The following is a 19,515-nucleotide window of genomic DNA, read 5'->3' as shown; positions in this document are numbered from 1 at the left end:
TTAATCACATGTTCCCTGGAGCTACAAAGGGAACATTAGTGTGAACAGCCTCAGTGATGTGCTTTCCCATTGAGAACAGGCTAAAGGTAGCCATTTCCAATGCAGCTCTTCTAAAGTTGCTATGCAGGCAGTATATATTTAAGGAGAATGCTTTTCAAGTAGCATTAGTAAGAAACTCCCACATTATTTTACCTCTAAATATACAAACATTTTCAATATTTGCTCCAACAGACAAAATACTAAAGCAGTCATCATATACTTATGTTATGCACTTATGCCTATTTTCTGGTAAAAGCAACCTTCTGACTTCTCTCACAGCAACCCACAAAAAAAAAAAAAGAAATAGCAAGTACTGCAAAATCAATCTTGACTCTTTCTTTCCTCTAGGATAAAGGGTCAAATTAGTGGAAGAGTATAACAGTAAGTTACAGAAAGAAGAACAAAGAAAAGACTTAGAAACAAGAGCTAAGGCAACATGAAAGGCTTCAAACATTCTCTTTTAATTGAAATGTTCTGTAATTAAAGTAAATTTTGATAATGGAGAGCATTATGGGTTTCACGCACATTTTATAAATTCCATTTTTTCCCCCCACTTTGGCATCAATAGGACTCTCTTTACTCCTTAGTACTGCCAAAAATCCCAAACAAAAAGCCAAACCTTTTATCCCAACAAACACTTTCACAAAACTTGGTAAATGTTGCCCTTCATAGCTTACCTCTAAAGATAACCTTCAGAAATGCGGCAAAAAAATCTTTAGGGCCTCCTGTTTGTTATCCTCAACCCACCTAGGGCAGATTTAGTTATCAGAGGGAAATAAAGCAGATTTTCTTACACCCTCTGCATCACACATCCTTCCTGACCTCAGGAGGTGTACCCAGACTTGGCCACTGTGGGATGGGATGGGATGGGATGGGATGGATGTCACTGGGCTCAGGCACAGAAAAACCCCATATCCATGGCTATGTAAAGCCAAGGTGGTTTATAAAGCCCCAGGGAGAAGAGGTCCTGTGCACATGGCAGTCCCACTTCAGCCTGCTTGGTTTAAATTAAACAATTGATTTGTCACTGCTATTCCCCAAAAGCACCAAAGTCTGGGGACAGGAACGCTCTCCCCTTCCCACTGTGCTCCTCTAATGACTGATCAGCCCCAGCAGTGACACATGTACTCTGTGCAGATTACACCTCTCATTAATTGGCCATGTTGAGTAGAAAGAACAGGAGCAGGATAAATAGATTAGTCTGGTTCCATACAAGCCGTGGTGGCAGATGAAAAGAGCACTGAACAGGGAAAATGAAAGAAACATGAAATAAGCAAATTACACAGACACAAGATTAGTTCAGGCTTTCTCTTGATCACAAGAATTGGATTTTATCACTCCAGATAAGAAATCCTACACTGTAACTGATTCAAAGTCTATCTGCAGTGATTTGCACTTTATATATGAGTGCATATGGGCATGACTGCAGTTACAATCTGCAAGTTACAGTTTTAATCTGCTCGATGTTACCAGCACACAGTACACATTTTAACATGGCCAGATACCAAATCAAACATCTTGGAAAAACAAGATAGGAAATGCTGATAAAATACAGCAGTGACTTGAAAAGCAGCACTTTAAAAAATGATACAAAGCTCCTGGCTGAGAGTTCCTAATGGTGAAAAGGGAACCTGTCTAAAAACGAGACAGTATTTTCTTTTGGATTTGATGTTGGTATGGCCCACGTGCCCTTTGCAAACATTCACTTTTCAAGAGGAATGTGAATAATCTTGAGAAGGTTCAGAGAAAACAGACATGTGAAAACTCTTAAGGATTAGAAAGCACAAAGCTCTCAGGGGCTCAGCATATACAGGCTTTACAGGAGATGACTGTGGGTTACTTTGACCTCAACCTATATTCCTACAGGACAGCAGAAGAGAAGCACCATCAGGCCAGTTGAGGAAGTTTATAATTGCTACTAAGACTGGAAGGAACCATATGGAAATCTGAAGCAGAAATAATGCCAAGTCTTAAGGGAGAAAGCAATTGTTGGAGGACTTCACCAGAGGAAACTGTGGCCTTTCCATTGTGTGCTATTTAAAAATCAAGACTGGATATTCTTTCCCAAAAAGCCATGTTTTTATCTTAATCAGTCCATGAATATCCTGTGTGTCATACAGAATCTGAGACTAATCACAGATCTCCCTCTGGGTACACAAACTATCCATCCATATTTCTGAATCCACACAGAACAGACTGAATAAACTGAGAAAGATATATATGTCAGTGAGAAACACCCTGGTGAATAAGGAGCTGTCTTCTTCCTTAAATCCAAGTGGTATTCAACAGGTCTTTCTGCTGATGTGCACTGCAAATCAGGTCAGGAAGTTTAGATGATTATTGTATGCTGCTGCATTATCAGTCTCTTTTGAGAGACTGATAATGAGATCAGTCACAAGTAAAAGTGTAAGTAGAGTCACATGTAAAAGGACAAGAGCCTAAGCTTGAAAAGACTTGAAGAGAGGATTCCAGCTCTGCTCCAGCACTCTGCAGAGAGGAGAGACTGGGCACACTAAATCCTTCTGTACCTGATCCAAACAGAATAAATAAATACCTTAATGTATTTACTACATATTTTCTCAGCACAGCAGCCAAGAAGCATCCAGCTCTACCTGTTCTGCTACCACTGCAAACATTCCACTCTTTTTACTAAGTTTTAGTTTTGTTTTGTCTCACAGATTATTTATTTGCAGCTATCCTCTTTATAGAATTTATTCTGTATAATCTCAGTCATCAGAATGAATGTTGCTTCTGAGGTTTGAAAAACTGTGCAAGCCCAACATTCTCATGCCAATAAAGAGAAAAGGAATGGCAATGTGAGACCCAGGTGGTCTCCCACTGTCACATTGTTTGGCCCTATGTATGGCACTGATAAGTTCCTTTTTCAGTTGACAAGAGGCTTAAAAATAAGGTCTTTTTAGGCAGGAGGGAAGGCACATGGAGGATATGAGCATGCAGAGTATTTGGGCACACAGAGCTGGAGGTAACTAGGAAGAAATCCAGTTACTAGTAAGTAATCTCTGAAATCTGCATGAGACACACACTCCTAGGTGTGTCAGCCTGGAAGAAGGAGCCACAGAAAAGGACAATGGGTGAAAAAAAAGAGAGCACTATGACTTAAAAACACAATAGACTTTAATTTAGTGAAAACATCACCAAACCTTGGTGTTGTTATTCTGCTGCTCTCATCTGCAGATGAGAGAAAATACAATAATGGCAATCCTAAAGAAACAAAACTCTGATATAATTACAGGGAGATAAAATAAGACTGCACACTTTTAGAGCCTTTCATAAAACAGGCTTTCCATCTCAAAATGCAGCACATTTTTTGTTGTAGATATAAGAACAGAAGTAACTGAAAGACAGGTTTGGTTATGATTAATGCAAGTTCACACCTTAAATTTTCCATTATGTTTACCAGCCTTCTGCATTTTCTAAAATTATTGTGACATTAAGGCTATATTTTTTATTCTACCAGAAAGGTGTACAGAAATAGCAAAGGATCCACATCAATCTAGACAGAAGTTTCTCTAACAGAAAGACTTCAAAATGTTCAATTTAATTATTCAAACACATTTGTTTTCAGAAAAAGAACTTAAGAGGTTTAGACAGATGGGACACTTTCAAATTTCAAATTATGCTTTATTTTATTGATAAACATAAATTTACTCAAGCATATGAGTATAAAAAACTCACCTTCCAGAAATTATCTACTTTGCCATAAACGAGAGATTGATTCTGCCTTTTGATGTCATTAATGTGTTTAATGTCACTGGAATTCAGGTGCTGCTCTACCACAAATCCAAGGAAGCTGTTATCTGGAGTGTGAGCTGCAAGAAACAGAGCAGATTCAGCACCTTTGAAAATATTGGTTAATGCTGCATTAGAGTGAATGTTGTCAGAAAAGAAGCTATAAGGAACATGATCACCTCCTTTTTATTAGTACTGAAAGATACATTTGCTTGCTTTATTATCCAAAATAGTTTTTATTAATTTTAAGTCCTGCTCCATATGCCTACTGGAGTAAGCAGCTATTTTCTGTCTTGTTTCTGATAATAAAAACTCAGCTGCTGGACTGAGTCCAATGGTAATGATCTTTTTTGTCTGTGTGCTAAGCTTTATTTTATTATAAAAGAAACAGAAGAACTCCAGCTTGACAAATCTCAGAGATACAATACCAACAATTTGAAAACCCCCTGGATTTATGCTTGTTAGCAAAGATGCAAGCAAAAATGGATGTTGCTCAATGGCATAAATAAATTTTAGCCAATTTCTTGGGTTCACCTCCTACACTGGAATTACCAACACCAACCACCCAACTTTCTGTGTATTATGCACCCATGCTAATTACTGGCCTACCAAGTCACAGTAAACAAATCAGAATACAAATTGCATTGCCTAATTCACCCAGACAGTGATCATAAAATATTTAAATGTGGCAAGTGAAGTCAGCAATACTGCTTTAAATCCAATCCAGGCCAAAAAAAAGACTGTGTACAAAGGATATGCAATTTATTGATAGTTTTTAATATTAATTTTGGCCCCTGTTGGTCTTTTTTCCAGCAGTGTCAGTCACTGTTCCACCCCCTATAAAGAGACAGATATTTAGGCTCATTAAAAGGGGTTCTGTTGGTTTGGATTGGTTTTTTTTTGTAGACTTTTATTTTTTGTAGACTTTTATTTTTATATTGTTTTTTTTTTTAATTTATTTTGGGTGTTTAATTCCAGTGATGGACTCCAACACTCAATGCTTCAGGTGGAAATCTATCCCTACTATATAAAAGCTATTCCAACACATGGGGGTTTTTTGCCTCTAAAAAGTGGCATAGCCTCACAAATGCACATAGAGAAAGGCTGCAATAAACAGCAGGATCTCCTCTCTAGGCCTCCTGTTAAATTCTGGCACACAAGCTGACAATTAATCACATTTTGAAAAGCTTAAGAACCCAAACCAAAACAAAAAACTCCTAAATCCAAAGACAACACCCCAGGCATTTTCGATACGTGCAATGTTAAACCTCTACTAGAGTTATTAAAAAAAATTCTATTGCAATGATGAGGTTTTGCATTTTTGTTCCTGAAAATCAGCCAAGTGGATAATGCAGGAGAACAGAGAAACCATACACAGTGTACACGTCCCTCTGCCCTTACATTTAGTCTTTCAAATGACAATTACTCTTTTTCACAAAAAACGCCTCAGCAACAGCCAGGCACCCACTTAGGCCCAAGGACTTTTTAGAATTTTACATAGCAAACAGCACATTTCAAATATGTCTGAAAAGGGGCATTTTTCCATCTTTTCATATTTTTGGATGAGAGACTGCATTCAAAGGAGAGGCAAGGCAGTACACACTCAAAAGAAAAATAAACCTTTGTTAAAGTTAGCACTTTAAAACTGGTGGAATTTAGTGCCTCAAACATCATGGACAGGAAGCAGCACTCAGATGGATTTTTAAGCAAGATCACGCACTTTTAGAAATACCAGGGCTGTTATTTTGCATGAAGGTATTTGAATTAAAAACATGGCAAACATAAAAAGGGGGAAAAGCTCTCATGCTTCTGGGAAACTCAGAGAACAGTCAGGCACTTGGTAATATGCCACAGGTTTGAATATGGCTTGCTTGTTGCTCAGGATAATTTTCTGCCCTTATAATCAGAGTTCTCAAAACATAATAGAGTCTGGGGATCTTGGGAAGCTGTCCAGGGCCCCAATCTGCCATAAAATCTTTACTGATGCATAACATGCACTTTTAATCACAACCCCATAAAGATGGTGCTATCTCTGCAGCAGAGAACAAAACAACAAATATAAACTTTAAATATCACAAACCATATTGACTCTTCTGCACCTAGTAAAAAAAAAAAAAAAAAAAAAAAAAAAAGAAGAAAAAAATCCTTGAATAATCCATGGCACTGAAATCACTCATGCTTCAGAATTCGTTTGCCTGCAATCTATTTATCCCTTTTCCTGCAGAGGAAAACCCGCCATCATTTCCAGCAGTAAAAATTGGAAATGGGTATTTATTAAAATTCCAATACAGTCATACTCTTTGGAAAATTCATTATGAAGCAATTTTCTTTGCACAAGAGACTGTACCAGTGGCAGCCTGTACTGCCACAACAGAGATCTCTAGAGACAAGATTTACTTTCTCCTGCATTTCATGGAGTGGGACTGAGCAGTGCACACACAGCTGTACCACCAGTGCTCCTCCAGCTATTTTCACTGAGTGCATCATCCCCCTTGGTGCTATCTTGAACAGGCCTCACATCTGAATTTCCCAACAGCTGGACAACTTAAACAAAGCACAATTGAGTCCCTTTTCCATTTAGGACATAAACCGATAAATATTAGCAAATGTGGATACAAAACAAGCTCTGCTTACTAATACCCAGACACAAACTCTGCAACCACTTTCAAGTCACATTTCACCACCACATGTTTTGTTACTTGCTTCCCAACAACTGTGAATGCAGCCTTTTATCTCTTGAACAACCTTCACTTATATTTCTCTGGAAAAACTTGCACAGCAAATGTTGACAGACAAAATATGCCTCTCTCAAGAATTTTACAGGGCAACTGAAATCAAAAGCATGTCAGCCTGACAGCAGCATGTATAATTCTGCTGTGAAAAGCAGGAAAGTTTCAAAGATTGATGATGAAAGCTGATGAGAGAGAACAGAGCCCTGGTCTTAATGTCAGACAGGGACCAGCACCAAACCCTGGAGGTGGGCTGATCATCATGAAATGTTTCCTTACAGGTTTCCTTACATTTCACCATGAAATGTTCCTTTGGGCTGAGCAGCCCCTGCACACAGCAGAGGGCTCTGCCCTGAGCCTCCCTTGCCCTGCACCTTTCAGAGACAACACACCTGAATTACTGCTGCATAAGAGACAGATCCCTTGATTCTGGAACCTACTGCCATAAAGCCAAAGACTAGGTACAGACCAGCTCACACTAATAATTTAATCTGACCCAATTTATACAGAATTTGCACCTTTTTTTGTGTATGTTTTGTTTCTTATTTAGGTTTGGCTGGGGTCACTTCAAAAGATATTTATTGATGCTTCAAAGATCTACAGCAGTGCTGAAATCTACTCCTTATTTTACAATAGCTTTGTACACTGTTGGCAAATAAATGTTAGTCAGTTTACCTTAAGATAAATACTCACAATATGAAAACAAGCTAGGTACATTTTTTCACAAAGCCATAAAAAAGTAGTGACAAAAAATTTTGCTGAGTGGTCATTTTAAAATTCTGAACACAAAGAAACAGTGAAAGGATGGTGCTGCTCAGCTGTTGAAGAACAAAATCAGAAATACAACACTATAGCTAACATAGGTCCAAACTTCAGCTCAACAAGATGAAATACAGGAGTTTATAAAAATGTAACTTAGCAAGTTCCTCAAAGATCTATTGCTTCATAGTAATATTAGAGAAAGCAAAAGTAACAAAAACAAACTCCCTGATACTTGGGGGTAAAGCCAAGCATCACTTTCCACAGGTACCCATGGCATAAGGATCCCTACCACTATTTATATTAGTTTAATATTTTTGTTTTCTCATTGCTTTGTGGAAGCACAACAGAGCTTTTGCATATCTACAGACACTGCCACAAATCTTCCCATTTAGCAGTTGCACTTTATTAAACTGTGAATTTGCCTTTCATAATGAAAAAATTCTTCTTACTGACAGCATTCCTTTTTAAAGCTCTGAATTATTCACAAGAACAGAGGTACTTACGGAACATTGTATAAAACTGCTGTGGATTGAGGTTCCACTTGCCCCATGGTGTCTTGTGACCTTTAGACTGGGCATAATGGGCATGGTTAAACTCTGGCTCAGTCCCAAAGGAATCCAGAACTCTTAGCATACACCTGAAAAAGAAAAAAAAACTACTGCAGGTACACCTACATATGTATATATAAGAATGTGCCTATATATGCATAGTTATGATAATTAAAATGTGTTTTGTCTTTGTTTGCAGCGGTGGAGAACACATAAACAGAAGGTACATTTTAATATCAAACACTTCTGTTCATATTACATTCACAAAGATGTTATGAACAGCAAACTCAAGGATATATCAGATATTCAAATAACAGCCCTGGAGCTTATTTTGTCCTTACAGAATGAAAGTATGCTTTAAAATCCAAGTAGAGCTTATGGGAATGCCACAGTGGCCACCTGCATTTCCTAGGGCTCTGGAGTAGAATTTAGGCAGAAGAAGAGAGGATTTTCCATGTGTTTTCTAAAGTTCTCCACCATTACCACAAACCAAATGCAGCAACCAGGGGCCACATGCCAAGAAGATGAGAGCAGAAGAGGACATTGTCTTTAGAGAATTGTATTTGGTCTCCAGGTTCTGACTTTTAGAACTACTGTAAAAGCACTGGTTTAATATGCTGAGCTCTTGCAGTCAGCTCATTTATTTGTTTATGAAATATTTTGTCACAGACTTTTGAAGAAACAAGATAAAAGTCAATTACCTGCATCTACCAACACACAACAGAGAGAAATGCTGGCACTGGATTACAAAGGGCCTGGGATGAGAGAACCATGCTCACCCTTTATTTAAAATCCTATTAATTTCTTGAAAAAGAAAGGGCCAGAAAAAGTGTCAGTATGAAGAAGACAGTACATGTTATAGGATAGAGATTCTAGAAGTTATATTTCCAAAATGCAGCCTGCCAAATCTTTGATATGACTTGGACATACTGACCACTGCCACTTAGTGCAGTGCATTACAGGGCTCCAGAGTTTATCATTCTTCAACCCTCTACAAACAAAATTGCAGAAAAAGCTTATTAATGAATTAAATATCATGTACAATTGTGTCATAAACACAAACTCTTATCACTGCACATTGTAGCACTGGGCTCATATGTGCTAAGGAAGGGACACAACCTCATGGGTGGCAGGGAAGGGAGGTAGCTGCAAAATGACAATTGAAACAATTTAAAATGCCTATTTTTCACAGTTTTCAACATTTCCCATGCTCCAAGCCCATATGTACATTCTGTTCAGTAAAACAGATTTGGCTTTTAAATGTGAAAGAATTTAGCCTTCAAAAGTAAAAGAACTTATCTTCAACTATTTGTCAGCTTTAAAAATAAAAAATTTTAGTCCCCAAAGTAAATTTACGTGTTACTTATATGTTGCTCCTTTCTCTAAAAGTATTCAATAATGTGGGAAGTAAAAAAAAAATCCCAGCAGCTTTTAAACTCTTCTATGAAATGCTACCTGTGTATTTCAAAATACAAATTGAGAAAAAGAATGGGTTTTTTTAAACCTTCACAGAGATATTTCAAACAAAAAGAAAGTCAAAATATACAACATATTATGATTCATCAAACAACAAAGCTGACAGATCAGTTTCTGTGCAGTGTTTTCTGTCAACTGTTCTCAATGAAAATATTTTACAACAGTGGCAATTATCTCTGCATCACACAAAATACTCCAGCAGGACCAAAACAAGTTCTGCACTGATGAATCATTCGGTAATAAAAGCCCTCTCATTTCTTGGCAGGTCTTTAAACAAAATTCCTCTCAAACACACAGCTTTTGGCCAGGTACTTGAGTACAGGAGAACGAAAAATAGGAGAAAACTACTGAAAAACTGCAACATTACTGGAGGTTGTCAAGAGATCCATGTAAGGAGCACTACTCTGCTTTGTTGGCTCTCCTTTTCCTGAACTCAGATGTAAGATAAGAAGCACTAATGGCTCACAGGGATATGAGGAACCATGTCCAGTACATGCAGGTTTCTGAATCAGGACAGGCAATGTGAAGCAACAGAAATCCAAACCAGAAAGCAGGAAAACAAAAAAAAAATATTTCTATGATTTGGTATAAAGTCAGAAAAAAAGATGACAGAAAAAAGTGCAAGTCTGTGCAGGAATGGTATGAAAGATCAAAGCTTCAAGTGGTGAAACGAATCCCTGAAATGCAGCAGAAAAGAGCTGGTAAAGATTTAAAATTTAGAAATGAATGTAATTAATAGGAGTTATGCTGAACTGATATTTTAATATATGTAGGAATGCCTTGATTGTCTACCCTACTAGCATATTCTCCATTTGTTTCACTTAATAATTTAGATGCCTTTCATTTTTTAATTATTTTTGCATACAATGCATTAGCATTTCTAAAGTGAAATAATTAATTTTAAAAATGACAAAAAAGTATTTTTTTTATAACTCAGGGATATATTTTAAATTAAAATGCTAATTTGTTATACCTTTAATTTCAGTTTTTCCACTCTTCCTTCCCAAAATGTCACCTAGCTTTAGCAGTGAAGCTGCAGAGAATTTCAGTGTGCCCTGAAATTGGTGTCAGAATAAGTCTATTTTCTGCCTAATTAAAAAGAGGATTGCTAGGTAGTAAATTGCTTTAGAAACATCCATATTAGTCTTTTCTGTCTAGCACATTAGAAGTGACAATTTTAGAGCTTAAAAAAAAAAAAAAAAAAAACAGACAAAAGTAACCCAGGATTATTTAAAGGGAGTTTTTCTTTCCCCTTGAGCATTGGGCAGAAGCAGAGTCTTAACATCTTAACAGAGCTGACCTAGTGGACATATTTATACACATTTTTGTATCCTTCTCCTACTTCATCAGGCCACTCAGTATTTGCATTTAAAATCTCAGGACAGAAAATAACCCTCCTAAAAAAGATGTGTTCTAGAGAACATGCACAAAGCAGGAATGTTGCTCATTTCTCAGGATAGCTGTCACGTTAATTTATTTCAAGAAAAAAAAGCCAGCTGGATTGTTGGCATATGGGAATGAGTCATTGCTAGAGAGACTGTGGAAAAATGAAAAAATACCAGATTTTTATGTGCTGCATGGAGGATGAGGGTGCTAAGAAAGACAGCACTTCTCAAACTATATTAAACTAATTATTTGAGTGTTGATTCATTGCACACAAACTGCATTCAAACATCCACACCTCAGAACTGAAAAATCCAGCAGGCATTGCTCTGCTTGGAAATAAGGTGCACTCTAAAATGAGATGTGTTCTGCTGTGTTCCTGCTATTTGCAGCACCAATTATCCCACAGATAAAGCACACACTACCAAAAGTCACTGGTGCTCTCAGCTGTGCAGAAGAGTCTTTCAGAAATACTCACTCCCAAAGCAGCAGGGTCATTCTTTTGAGCTTGCAGTTCCAGAAACCTGATTTGCAACTACCAAAAATTTCCTCAGGGCTCAAGTTCACCCAGAAAGATTATATAAAGCACTCATATGAAGCGACTGTTCTGAAGGCAGAGGCTCATTCTGCCACTCTATTCTGATCCAAAGTGAATAAAAACATTTTAATTCATTTTTATCTGAGTCTGGTCTGTGTAAAGCAGACTGAGCTGACCTGCACACATCCACTGAAAAACACTTTTTTTTGAGACAAACAATTATTCCTACTGACATAAAATACAGTGAGAAAAGTGAGAAAAAAAGCAGAGTTTGTAAAGAACAAGGGCTAAAAAGCAGCTTTTTTTGTGATAGTGTTTATTTTATTGGAATTAAACAGAAATTGATGCCTATGCTGTTATAAGGCACTTTGTGGTTTTAACTTCAAGACATTTTAATGACAAATTTGTAAGATAACTCATGATGCTGGGAGAAAAAACAATGATTGGAAGAGGATCCTGAAACAGGAGACAGCATGCATGCAGCTACAAATTAATTCCTCTGCTTTAACCAATTCTGTAGTCTCTGCTAGACTGGATCCTCTTTGGTACACTGAACTTGAGAAAAAGCCTCATGTAATTAGAGAGATTCATAATAAATGTAACAAGTTTCAAGAAAGGTATACAAAAGATGAATTGTATGCAATGACTCAAACCCCTAAATGTATGCACTTTAAAAAAGCAAACTGAAGGAAAAGCAGTATACAAGATATCCTAGGGGCTGGCAGAGAAGAGAGAAGTAATTTATTCTCCAGAACCCTATTAGAATAAGCAGTAATGGGCAGTTAGCAAAACACCAGGCCAAGAAAAACACATTAAAGAAAAACTTAACTATATAAAGCAACATGTTGGGGCATCTTGTTCAGTCTTCAGTAAAAGATGAGGCAGAAAATCTCTCATGAAAGACAAATGTATCCTTATCTATTTTTCACTCAGCCCATGGACTAGATGAGACTCCCTTCCAGTCCATGAAAGGCAGTGCTGCAGAAGACAGGCATTCAGATACCTTTTACTCCCCCCAAAGCCTCCAAAAATTCTACAGTACCTAAGGTACTTGGACTTAAATGTAATTCTGCTCTCCTAAACAAGAAAACACCAGCCATTACCAGAAAATAGTAATCAATGTAAAACAGATTGATAATTCAAGATGTAATTATTTTATGAGGAAAGAAAAATTGAATAGCTAATCTACAATCTCAATATATTGTTCCATAGCTTTTTTACAGGATATACCAGACAGGTAATTGCAAGCAGACAGGAAGAAACATTTAAAATTTATAGGAAGGGTTTCATATCCTGACCACAGTGCTGCATGTGATCTCCTAGTGACAATTACATCTGGCAGACAGACAAGTAACTGTTGCTGGGTGGAAAATGGGATTATCTTTATTAGCAGGCTCCTAAAAACTAGAACATCCATTTACTCCCCTGCTTCAAAAAAGAGATTAAGAGTAATCTAATCTGCAATGTTGATCACAGTACTCTCATTTACAATTACACTGGAAAGATCCAATGCTCCAGAAAATCCTGAGGGTGAAAGAAAACAGTTTCTCTGCCATGAACACCTTCCAACACCTTCCTTCAAGTAGGATTTACTGGACTTTGTGGGTCATGAAATATGGATAATTTGAGCAGGTATAGAAAATTCAGCATCAGTAACTGAGATTTGGATTTCTTTCATGCTGATGGGTATTTGTACAATGCAAGGGAGCCTTAATGATTTAAAGCCATTGACAAAAAGAAAAGCAGTTCTAAAACTGCAGATGTGAAGAAAGATGCACAAAGTCATTTCTTGTGACTCTCATCTTCCATTTCAAATGGAAAGATGTTTATAGATCACAAAAGCAACAGTAACTGCAGTTTATTCTTCAGATCTGGCCCTGAACTCTCTGCCCAGTATCTTAAGGAATGGAAGAGAAAATTGCACTGCAGTTGTTGGGCAATACAATTAGAACAGATAAATCTCCACAATCATTGATCCAGTGTGGTTACAAACACCAAAAAGCAAAACATGCCTCTGGTATTCCAACTAAACAACAAAATGCAGTAATCTCTCAGCTCACCTACTAATTTACAGAAAAAATGGGGAGGGGGAAGTGCAGGTAAAGAAAGGAGGGAAAGAGGGGCAGAGGTGATGATTTATCAAGAGGATAATTAAAATTTTTAAGATTAAAAGTACTTGAATCCAAGAATCTCAAGCATGCTGGGGGGGATAATGATGGCATGCAAAGAACAAGTTTTACCCTCTTTAATCCTAAAAGCTAAAGACAATAGAAAAGTGCATTTCATTTTTAAACAAATTCACGTGAATGGACTTATTTCAGTATTTTGACATATCTTATTCAACAAAAGCTCCTTAACAAAGCAGTTTAGAGGGCAAGTGAGTGTTATACTTACTGGTAATGAACCCATGATGGACCAAGGGTTTTCTTAAACTGAGTTAGTCCCACAATATCAATGTAAATGAGTTCTACAATTTTATCCCCCTGGGTTGGGCAGCCAGATCTGTTACCTACAACCTTCTTCATAATCCTAAACAAAGAAAGAAACAACATAAAAAAAGCATTACTTTCCAAATACCTTGAACTGATGCTGTAATACTACTTATTCAAATAATTCCAGTTTCCAAAAAAGTTTTACTCTTTTACTGTTTGAAATCATGATCCATGTAAGAACACTGAAATGCTGGAGATGCTCTACATTTATTAAATGTAAAGCACTAATTTTCACTAAAAATCTCATCTAGTTTAAGCAAAAGCATGATATGTTTGAAATGCTTAAAAATAGTGTGCTTTGAAATTATTCAAAATAATTTCTGCCTTCTATTGACAGCTTTATAGTATAAGTGCTCTCGATAAAACAATGCTGTCATGTAATTTAAAAAAGAAAGCTGCAGAAAAAGCACATGTGCTCAAGCTTCAAACAGATGTTTTATGTCTGGTGCTGAAAGAGTTGGCAAAGCAGGACAAGGAAGAGTAAGGAGCAATTTGACCTAACACAAGCAATTAACTACATCAAAAGTAACATGTTTAAAGAACTTAAACCTTTATCTTAAAAGAGATACTGAGTGAAGAACAGCAGAAACTGAAGCAGAGGACACAGAATTTAGCTAGTCTGTAGCATTTCCCATTGCAGCTGGTTAAAGCACCTGGAATGTTAAAGACTAAGCTGCTTAGTTGGAATTTTACAACATTCATTTATGAAGTCCCAGGAGCTTGAAGCTACAATGAAAACACATTATCCTTTCCATGGCACATGTACTTAGCTCATGAAAATAATCTTATCGTCTGTTTAGTGAATTATCACTTTCATTTTATGCTTCAAGAAATTATATACTGTTAATAGAAGCTTCAAGAGTTTACAATTCTTTTCTTCTAATTCTGGTTTCAAAAGGGAAAGTAATCTCCTTACTCCTTGAGCTCTGCCAGTGAAGCTGAAATCCTGATGTCATGGCCCAGTAAGTAGAGAGATGTAATTAAATCACTCCACTGGACTAATTCACCAAGTGGGCCACCGCTAAACGCATTTTCTGCAATCTTGAATCCAGATTCTTTTGTCAAAAGCCCCAAATGAACAAGGATCTGGAAAGGAAAGTCATATGTTTGAGTTATCGACGTGAAACATGCAACTGTTATACATTATAGCAGTTTCTCTTTCTATTAAATTCCAACTATGGCCAAAAAAAAAAAAATCAAAGGAAAGAAGCCAATACTTCCACTTGAATAATTTAATTTTGTAATGAATGCAAGGACTGAGAATCTCCAGCAAGGAGCTGAGCCAGGCAGGCTTAAGAGAGAGTAGAAATATGAACATACATGGGGCTGCTGCCACTCAGGACTGGCTCCAGGAATAACAAGGCAAGAAAGCAAACCTGTTGCTGTGTTTGCAACTTTTGGCTTTATCTTAACTAGTTAAGGTAATTAAAAAAAAATAAATCACATGAACTACACCTTTTCACTTCAAGTATCTCATGGGTTTAAAAGTGAACTCATTACAGGAGGTCTAAACTGATCCAATCCAAAGTTTTGGTTAACTTTAAGTCTACTCAAATCCAAACCCAAGGTATACCATTTAGAGTCTCAATTTTGGACAACAAAGATGTACAGTTGTTGCTTACCATGACTACATAAAACACTCCAGTGTGATCAGCTTGCAGTAAATTCACAGTTTCTCCCTTTAGAACACAGTTTGTATTTAGTCTACATTGTCTCTATTTTATCCAACACTATACAGATCAGAAAACTTACTCCAAGATTGACTCATGCAAAACACTTAAAACGATCTGTAAAGCAAACACCCATTGCAACAGAATTTCAAACAGCAAAATATTTCTTGAACGGAGTATAAACACGACCTTCTGTATTTTCTATTTCCATTCTGAAGCTACACCTGGAACAAGAAGGTTGAAAGAGCCCATATAATGGAAAGTGACATAAATAAAAGTGCTCTCATTTACCTTTTTTCGTTTTCTTTTCTCCAAATTTTGTTTTTCTGCAAGTGATTTAATGGCTTCAATCCAGGTATCAGCCATTCGTCTGATGCGCAACATCATCCACCTGAATTCCTCATGCCTTGACATCATTTTGTAGAGATTATCAAAGTTGATACGAATTTCAGCCTTCAAGCAAAGCATTAAGAAACATCCCAAACATTAGTTATTCTTCAACACACTTTCCAGAAGTTAAAAAACTGCTCAAATGTGAGCTGTTTATATTCCTCTTTGAAAAAAAAAGAAATAGAAATAGGAGAAAGGATACACTCCTAGCACATTAAGATTTTAGTTCAAATATTAAAGATATACTTATACAGATACTTCTAAACTACATAAATTACTGTTATTTTTATTAGTAGTACTTGGTAGCCCAGAATAGATTTGCAATGTTTCACAATGCATTTATTTCTGCAATATAAGGTCTGGTATTGTTTATGTGCTTCAAAATGAGGCACAGGTATGTCTAAATTATAATACAGAACAGTAGGCTCAGATTTATGTGTATCATGAATCTTCCAAACACAAGGAAGTCTCCAATTATACCAGGAAGGAAGAAACATTACTAGGGTCTACATTTTAAAGGAAATACTTGTTTTAAAGCTAGACTGTTCAAAGATAAATTTGTTTTAAAAAAAAAAGAGGCAGCCTATATCTATATTATGTAAGAAATGTTCATATGCAGCCCAGCAATTATCTTAAATTATCTTAAAATACCTAATTGCTACATAATTAGGCTGCAACAATTTAGAAACAACTCTGTGTGCTTACAGTACTTAATGGGAAAAAATTGGGAGTAATCAAAATGTTACTACAAACCTGAAATGGATCTAAGCCTTTTCCATAAATGCAGTTTTGTAAAAAAGGCCCATATTTTTGGGATGATAAAAATGGACATTTTCACGTATACTTAACACTGGTGAGCAGTTTGTGGATTTGTCATTTTTCTCAGTATCTGTGTAGAGTATTTCATAAATTTAAACACAAATATGCTTTTAATGAAAATCTACCAGCAAGAGCACAATACAATGACTGAATACGTCAGTTACACATGTCAAGGAGGATTCTTTTCAGCTTTGAAGAACTGAGGAGTAAAAATTGCAAATTCTAATCTTTTTAGCATTTATGTGGCACAGGATTTCAAGATAGAATTAGTAAATTCTAATCTTTATAGCATTTATGTGGCACAGGATTTCAAGATATTTTGCATGAATCACAATTACTGAATTATTTTTCCTGTTTGTCCTTATTAAGGACATGGTTGTTCTTACCACTGTTTTTTGATCAGTTTCTTCATTAGGATTTTTTGCTCTCCAAGGTAAGCGAGGACACCAATTTTCAACCTGTAAAACAATCATATCAAAATAAATAATGTTACTTTATTTTCAGCTTGACCAAAGCCTCCACTCAATGCCTTTATATTACACCTTTATGTTAACCTGATGGCTTAAATAAGTAATCAGCTGATAATAAGGTGATCTTTTCAAGATAAAATTGCTTTTTTGCAGAAAAAGTTTAAGATTGCTTTTTGCAATTCAATGCTCTTTTAACCCAGCAAATTTGCCACCAGAAGTCACATTTAGATATTCATTCAAGATAATGAAAACAGAAGATCAAGGCAGAGGTCAGCTGTTAAATGCTCAAAATACAATTTCTCTGAGCAGTTCTAAAATGTTTTCAATAAGCTTTTTATGCTTCTACACCTTACAAAAATATGTATTTTGGAACATTTCCATCTCCCTAGAATATCTTTATAAAGAGACAAAGCCAGCTAAATTAAAGGATCAAAGTTCTACCTTGTAGCAATGCAAACCAAAAAAGTAAGAATCATTATAGAATCAAAGCCACCATGTTTGAAGGCTATAAATCAGGTAATTATAACATAAGGAACAATATTCACAAGCATCAATGAGAAACATGATCAATGCAAATGCAATACTCCTACTATTGTCCACTAGAAATAAAAAAGTACAACAGGAAGTAGTAGTCAGTGAAGAAACAGCAAATGGATGCAAGTCACTGAGAGCTCCTGAGCTGCCCCCAGGGATCCTGCCTGTTGTGTAGAATCCTTTTTATTTATGTACCTTAAGAAATTTGACCACTGGCTCTGGGGAAGGAGGAATCTCAGTGTTGGAGGCAAACCCATGAAAACTGAAACATGACTGTACTGTGAAAAGGGGAAAATGCAAAAATTTATCAGCTGGCTAAGACACCCCATCACTACTGATTAAGTTCACAACTCTCACAGAATTGAAAGTCAGAGTTGCTTTTATGGCTCCTCCAATCACAGACCTGTCAAAACACAATTTTAGCTTAATCATGCTGCAGAAGCCTGGAGCATTACAGATTAAAGGCTTAAGATCACACCATATGATTGCCTAGAGGGCCAATCACATGAAAATAAATGAATAGCCATCCTAACCTCATTAAAGGGAAGAAATGTATCAACCTTGGGTTCCTCAGACAAATCATAAAAAAGCATTTTGAATGCTGTGACTTAATCTTCTCAATGTGTTTAATATAACATTTGAAAGCAGTGACTTATCAACCTCCTTTGAAAACATCTGATTCTTCAGTGGTCTTCAACTCTGGAACCACACCAGAAAGTGTAGCAATTACCAAGCCTAACTTTTACAACTAAAAAGTTGTGGCAGAAAAGAGTTGCAAGCTCCACATTATAAATCATGCACAGTCACAAACTCTGGGGTTTTTTTTTCTTTGTTTTAATAGTACAAATTTTGCATTATTCCTAGCATTAGAACTGATCTAAATTAAGATATGACATTTCAAGGACTACTGTATGTGCCCCTTTTCTGACTTTATACATTTCACATTGCACCACAAGGCATCCTAAAGGAATTGCAGATTTTTCAGGACTGCCAAGGACAGTTCACTGCATGCCTCACTGACTGAAAAACAAATACACTTCTTTTATGCTTTCAGAAATATTCCCTCTAGTCTAAAAATAAATGATAATAATTCTCATCACAAATAAACACCTAAGGAATAGATTCACAGTAATATCAGCGTCTGCAGTTGGTCTGACTCTCATTTTTCCTTATTGATCTTTAGCAATGATGGCAGAAAGGACTATGATATTACTAGAGTGGGTCTAGATGAAAACTCCATCAGAAATAGACTTCAGCTTTGCAGCTGTTTAGGTACAGAAGATCTACATACAACAAGCCCTAATTTTGAGCAAGGTGAAGGAAGGCAGCGATGCGCATTTGGATCCTGCTCTTTAACTTTCGTTTAAGACCAAACACTAAAGTTGCCTCTGAAGAAGGAACCAGGGCTCCTCTTGCCCATTTCCAGCACTGCCTTCCTCTCACTGTTACCATCAGCTCTTTCTCCAGCTGATTCTCTCCATAGCAACCTACTGTTGTACTGCCAGGGAGATGATTTAATAGGAAGGATGTGATACCAGACAGATTAGTGGTTAAAGATGACTGTTGGGAAGCAGCAACTGCAGATTTGAAGACAGACCATTTTTTGGATGAGTGATATAAATGCTAAGCTATTATTCAGAACACACTATATTTATCTTTGTACTGTCATATTTTTGAATAAGACCAGCTGTGCCTCCTGTTCCTGGTACTGAATTCAATGCAAATCAAGGGCATTAGATAGTCTTTGATCTTGCTCAGGAAACTGCGTCTACCTGAGAAGCCAAATGTTCCCTACTTGGTTTGGAATCACATTAGTCACAGCACTGCCTGGAGTATAAGTAGCCAGCTCCTTAAGGTTAAGTTGCACAGCAGTTTAGAAGTTCAAAATTTAAGTGCTACATGATTCCAGATACTA

At 36.6% G+C, this 19,515-nt stretch overlaps 1 protein-coding gene across 4 annotated transcripts in view; it reads right to left on the bottom strand.

Annotated features, from left to right (window-relative positions):
- Positions 1 to 19,515, bottom strand: part of MGAT5 (alpha-1,6-mannosylglycoprotein 6-beta-N-acetylglucosaminyltransferase) — a 112,244-nt gene that overhangs the window by 28,807 nt on the left and 63,922 nt on the right. For all 4 annotated transcript variants that reach the window (XM_071435426.1, XM_071435427.1, XM_071435425.1 and 1 more), the window contains 6 exons: positions 16,983 to 17,054; positions 15,679 to 15,840; positions 14,634 to 14,803; positions 13,620 to 13,754; positions 7,784 to 7,917; positions 3,736 to 3,869 (listed from right to left, as the gene is read on the bottom strand). In XM_071435426.1, the coding sequence (XP_071291527.1) occupies positions 3,736 to 3,869; positions 7,784 to 7,917; positions 13,620 to 13,754; positions 14,634 to 14,803; positions 15,679 to 15,840; positions 16,983 to 17,054 (807 nt within the window). The remainder of the gene's footprint in view (positions 1 to 3,735; positions 3,870 to 7,783; positions 7,918 to 13,619; positions 13,755 to 14,633; positions 14,804 to 15,678; positions 15,841 to 16,982; positions 17,055 to 19,515) is intronic.

Source organism: Agelaius tricolor, unplaced genomic scaffold, assembly GCF_023055355.1.
Source record: "Agelaius tricolor isolate 1412-34295 unplaced genomic scaffold, bAgeTri1.0.p SCAF_10, whole genome shotgun sequence".
NCBI classification, from domain to species: Eukaryota; Metazoa; Chordata; class Aves; order Passeriformes; family Icteridae; genus Agelaius; species Agelaius tricolor.
The sequence above is the reverse complement of the archived record's forward strand: the minus strand, read 5'-3'. Positions and strand labels throughout refer to the sequence as shown.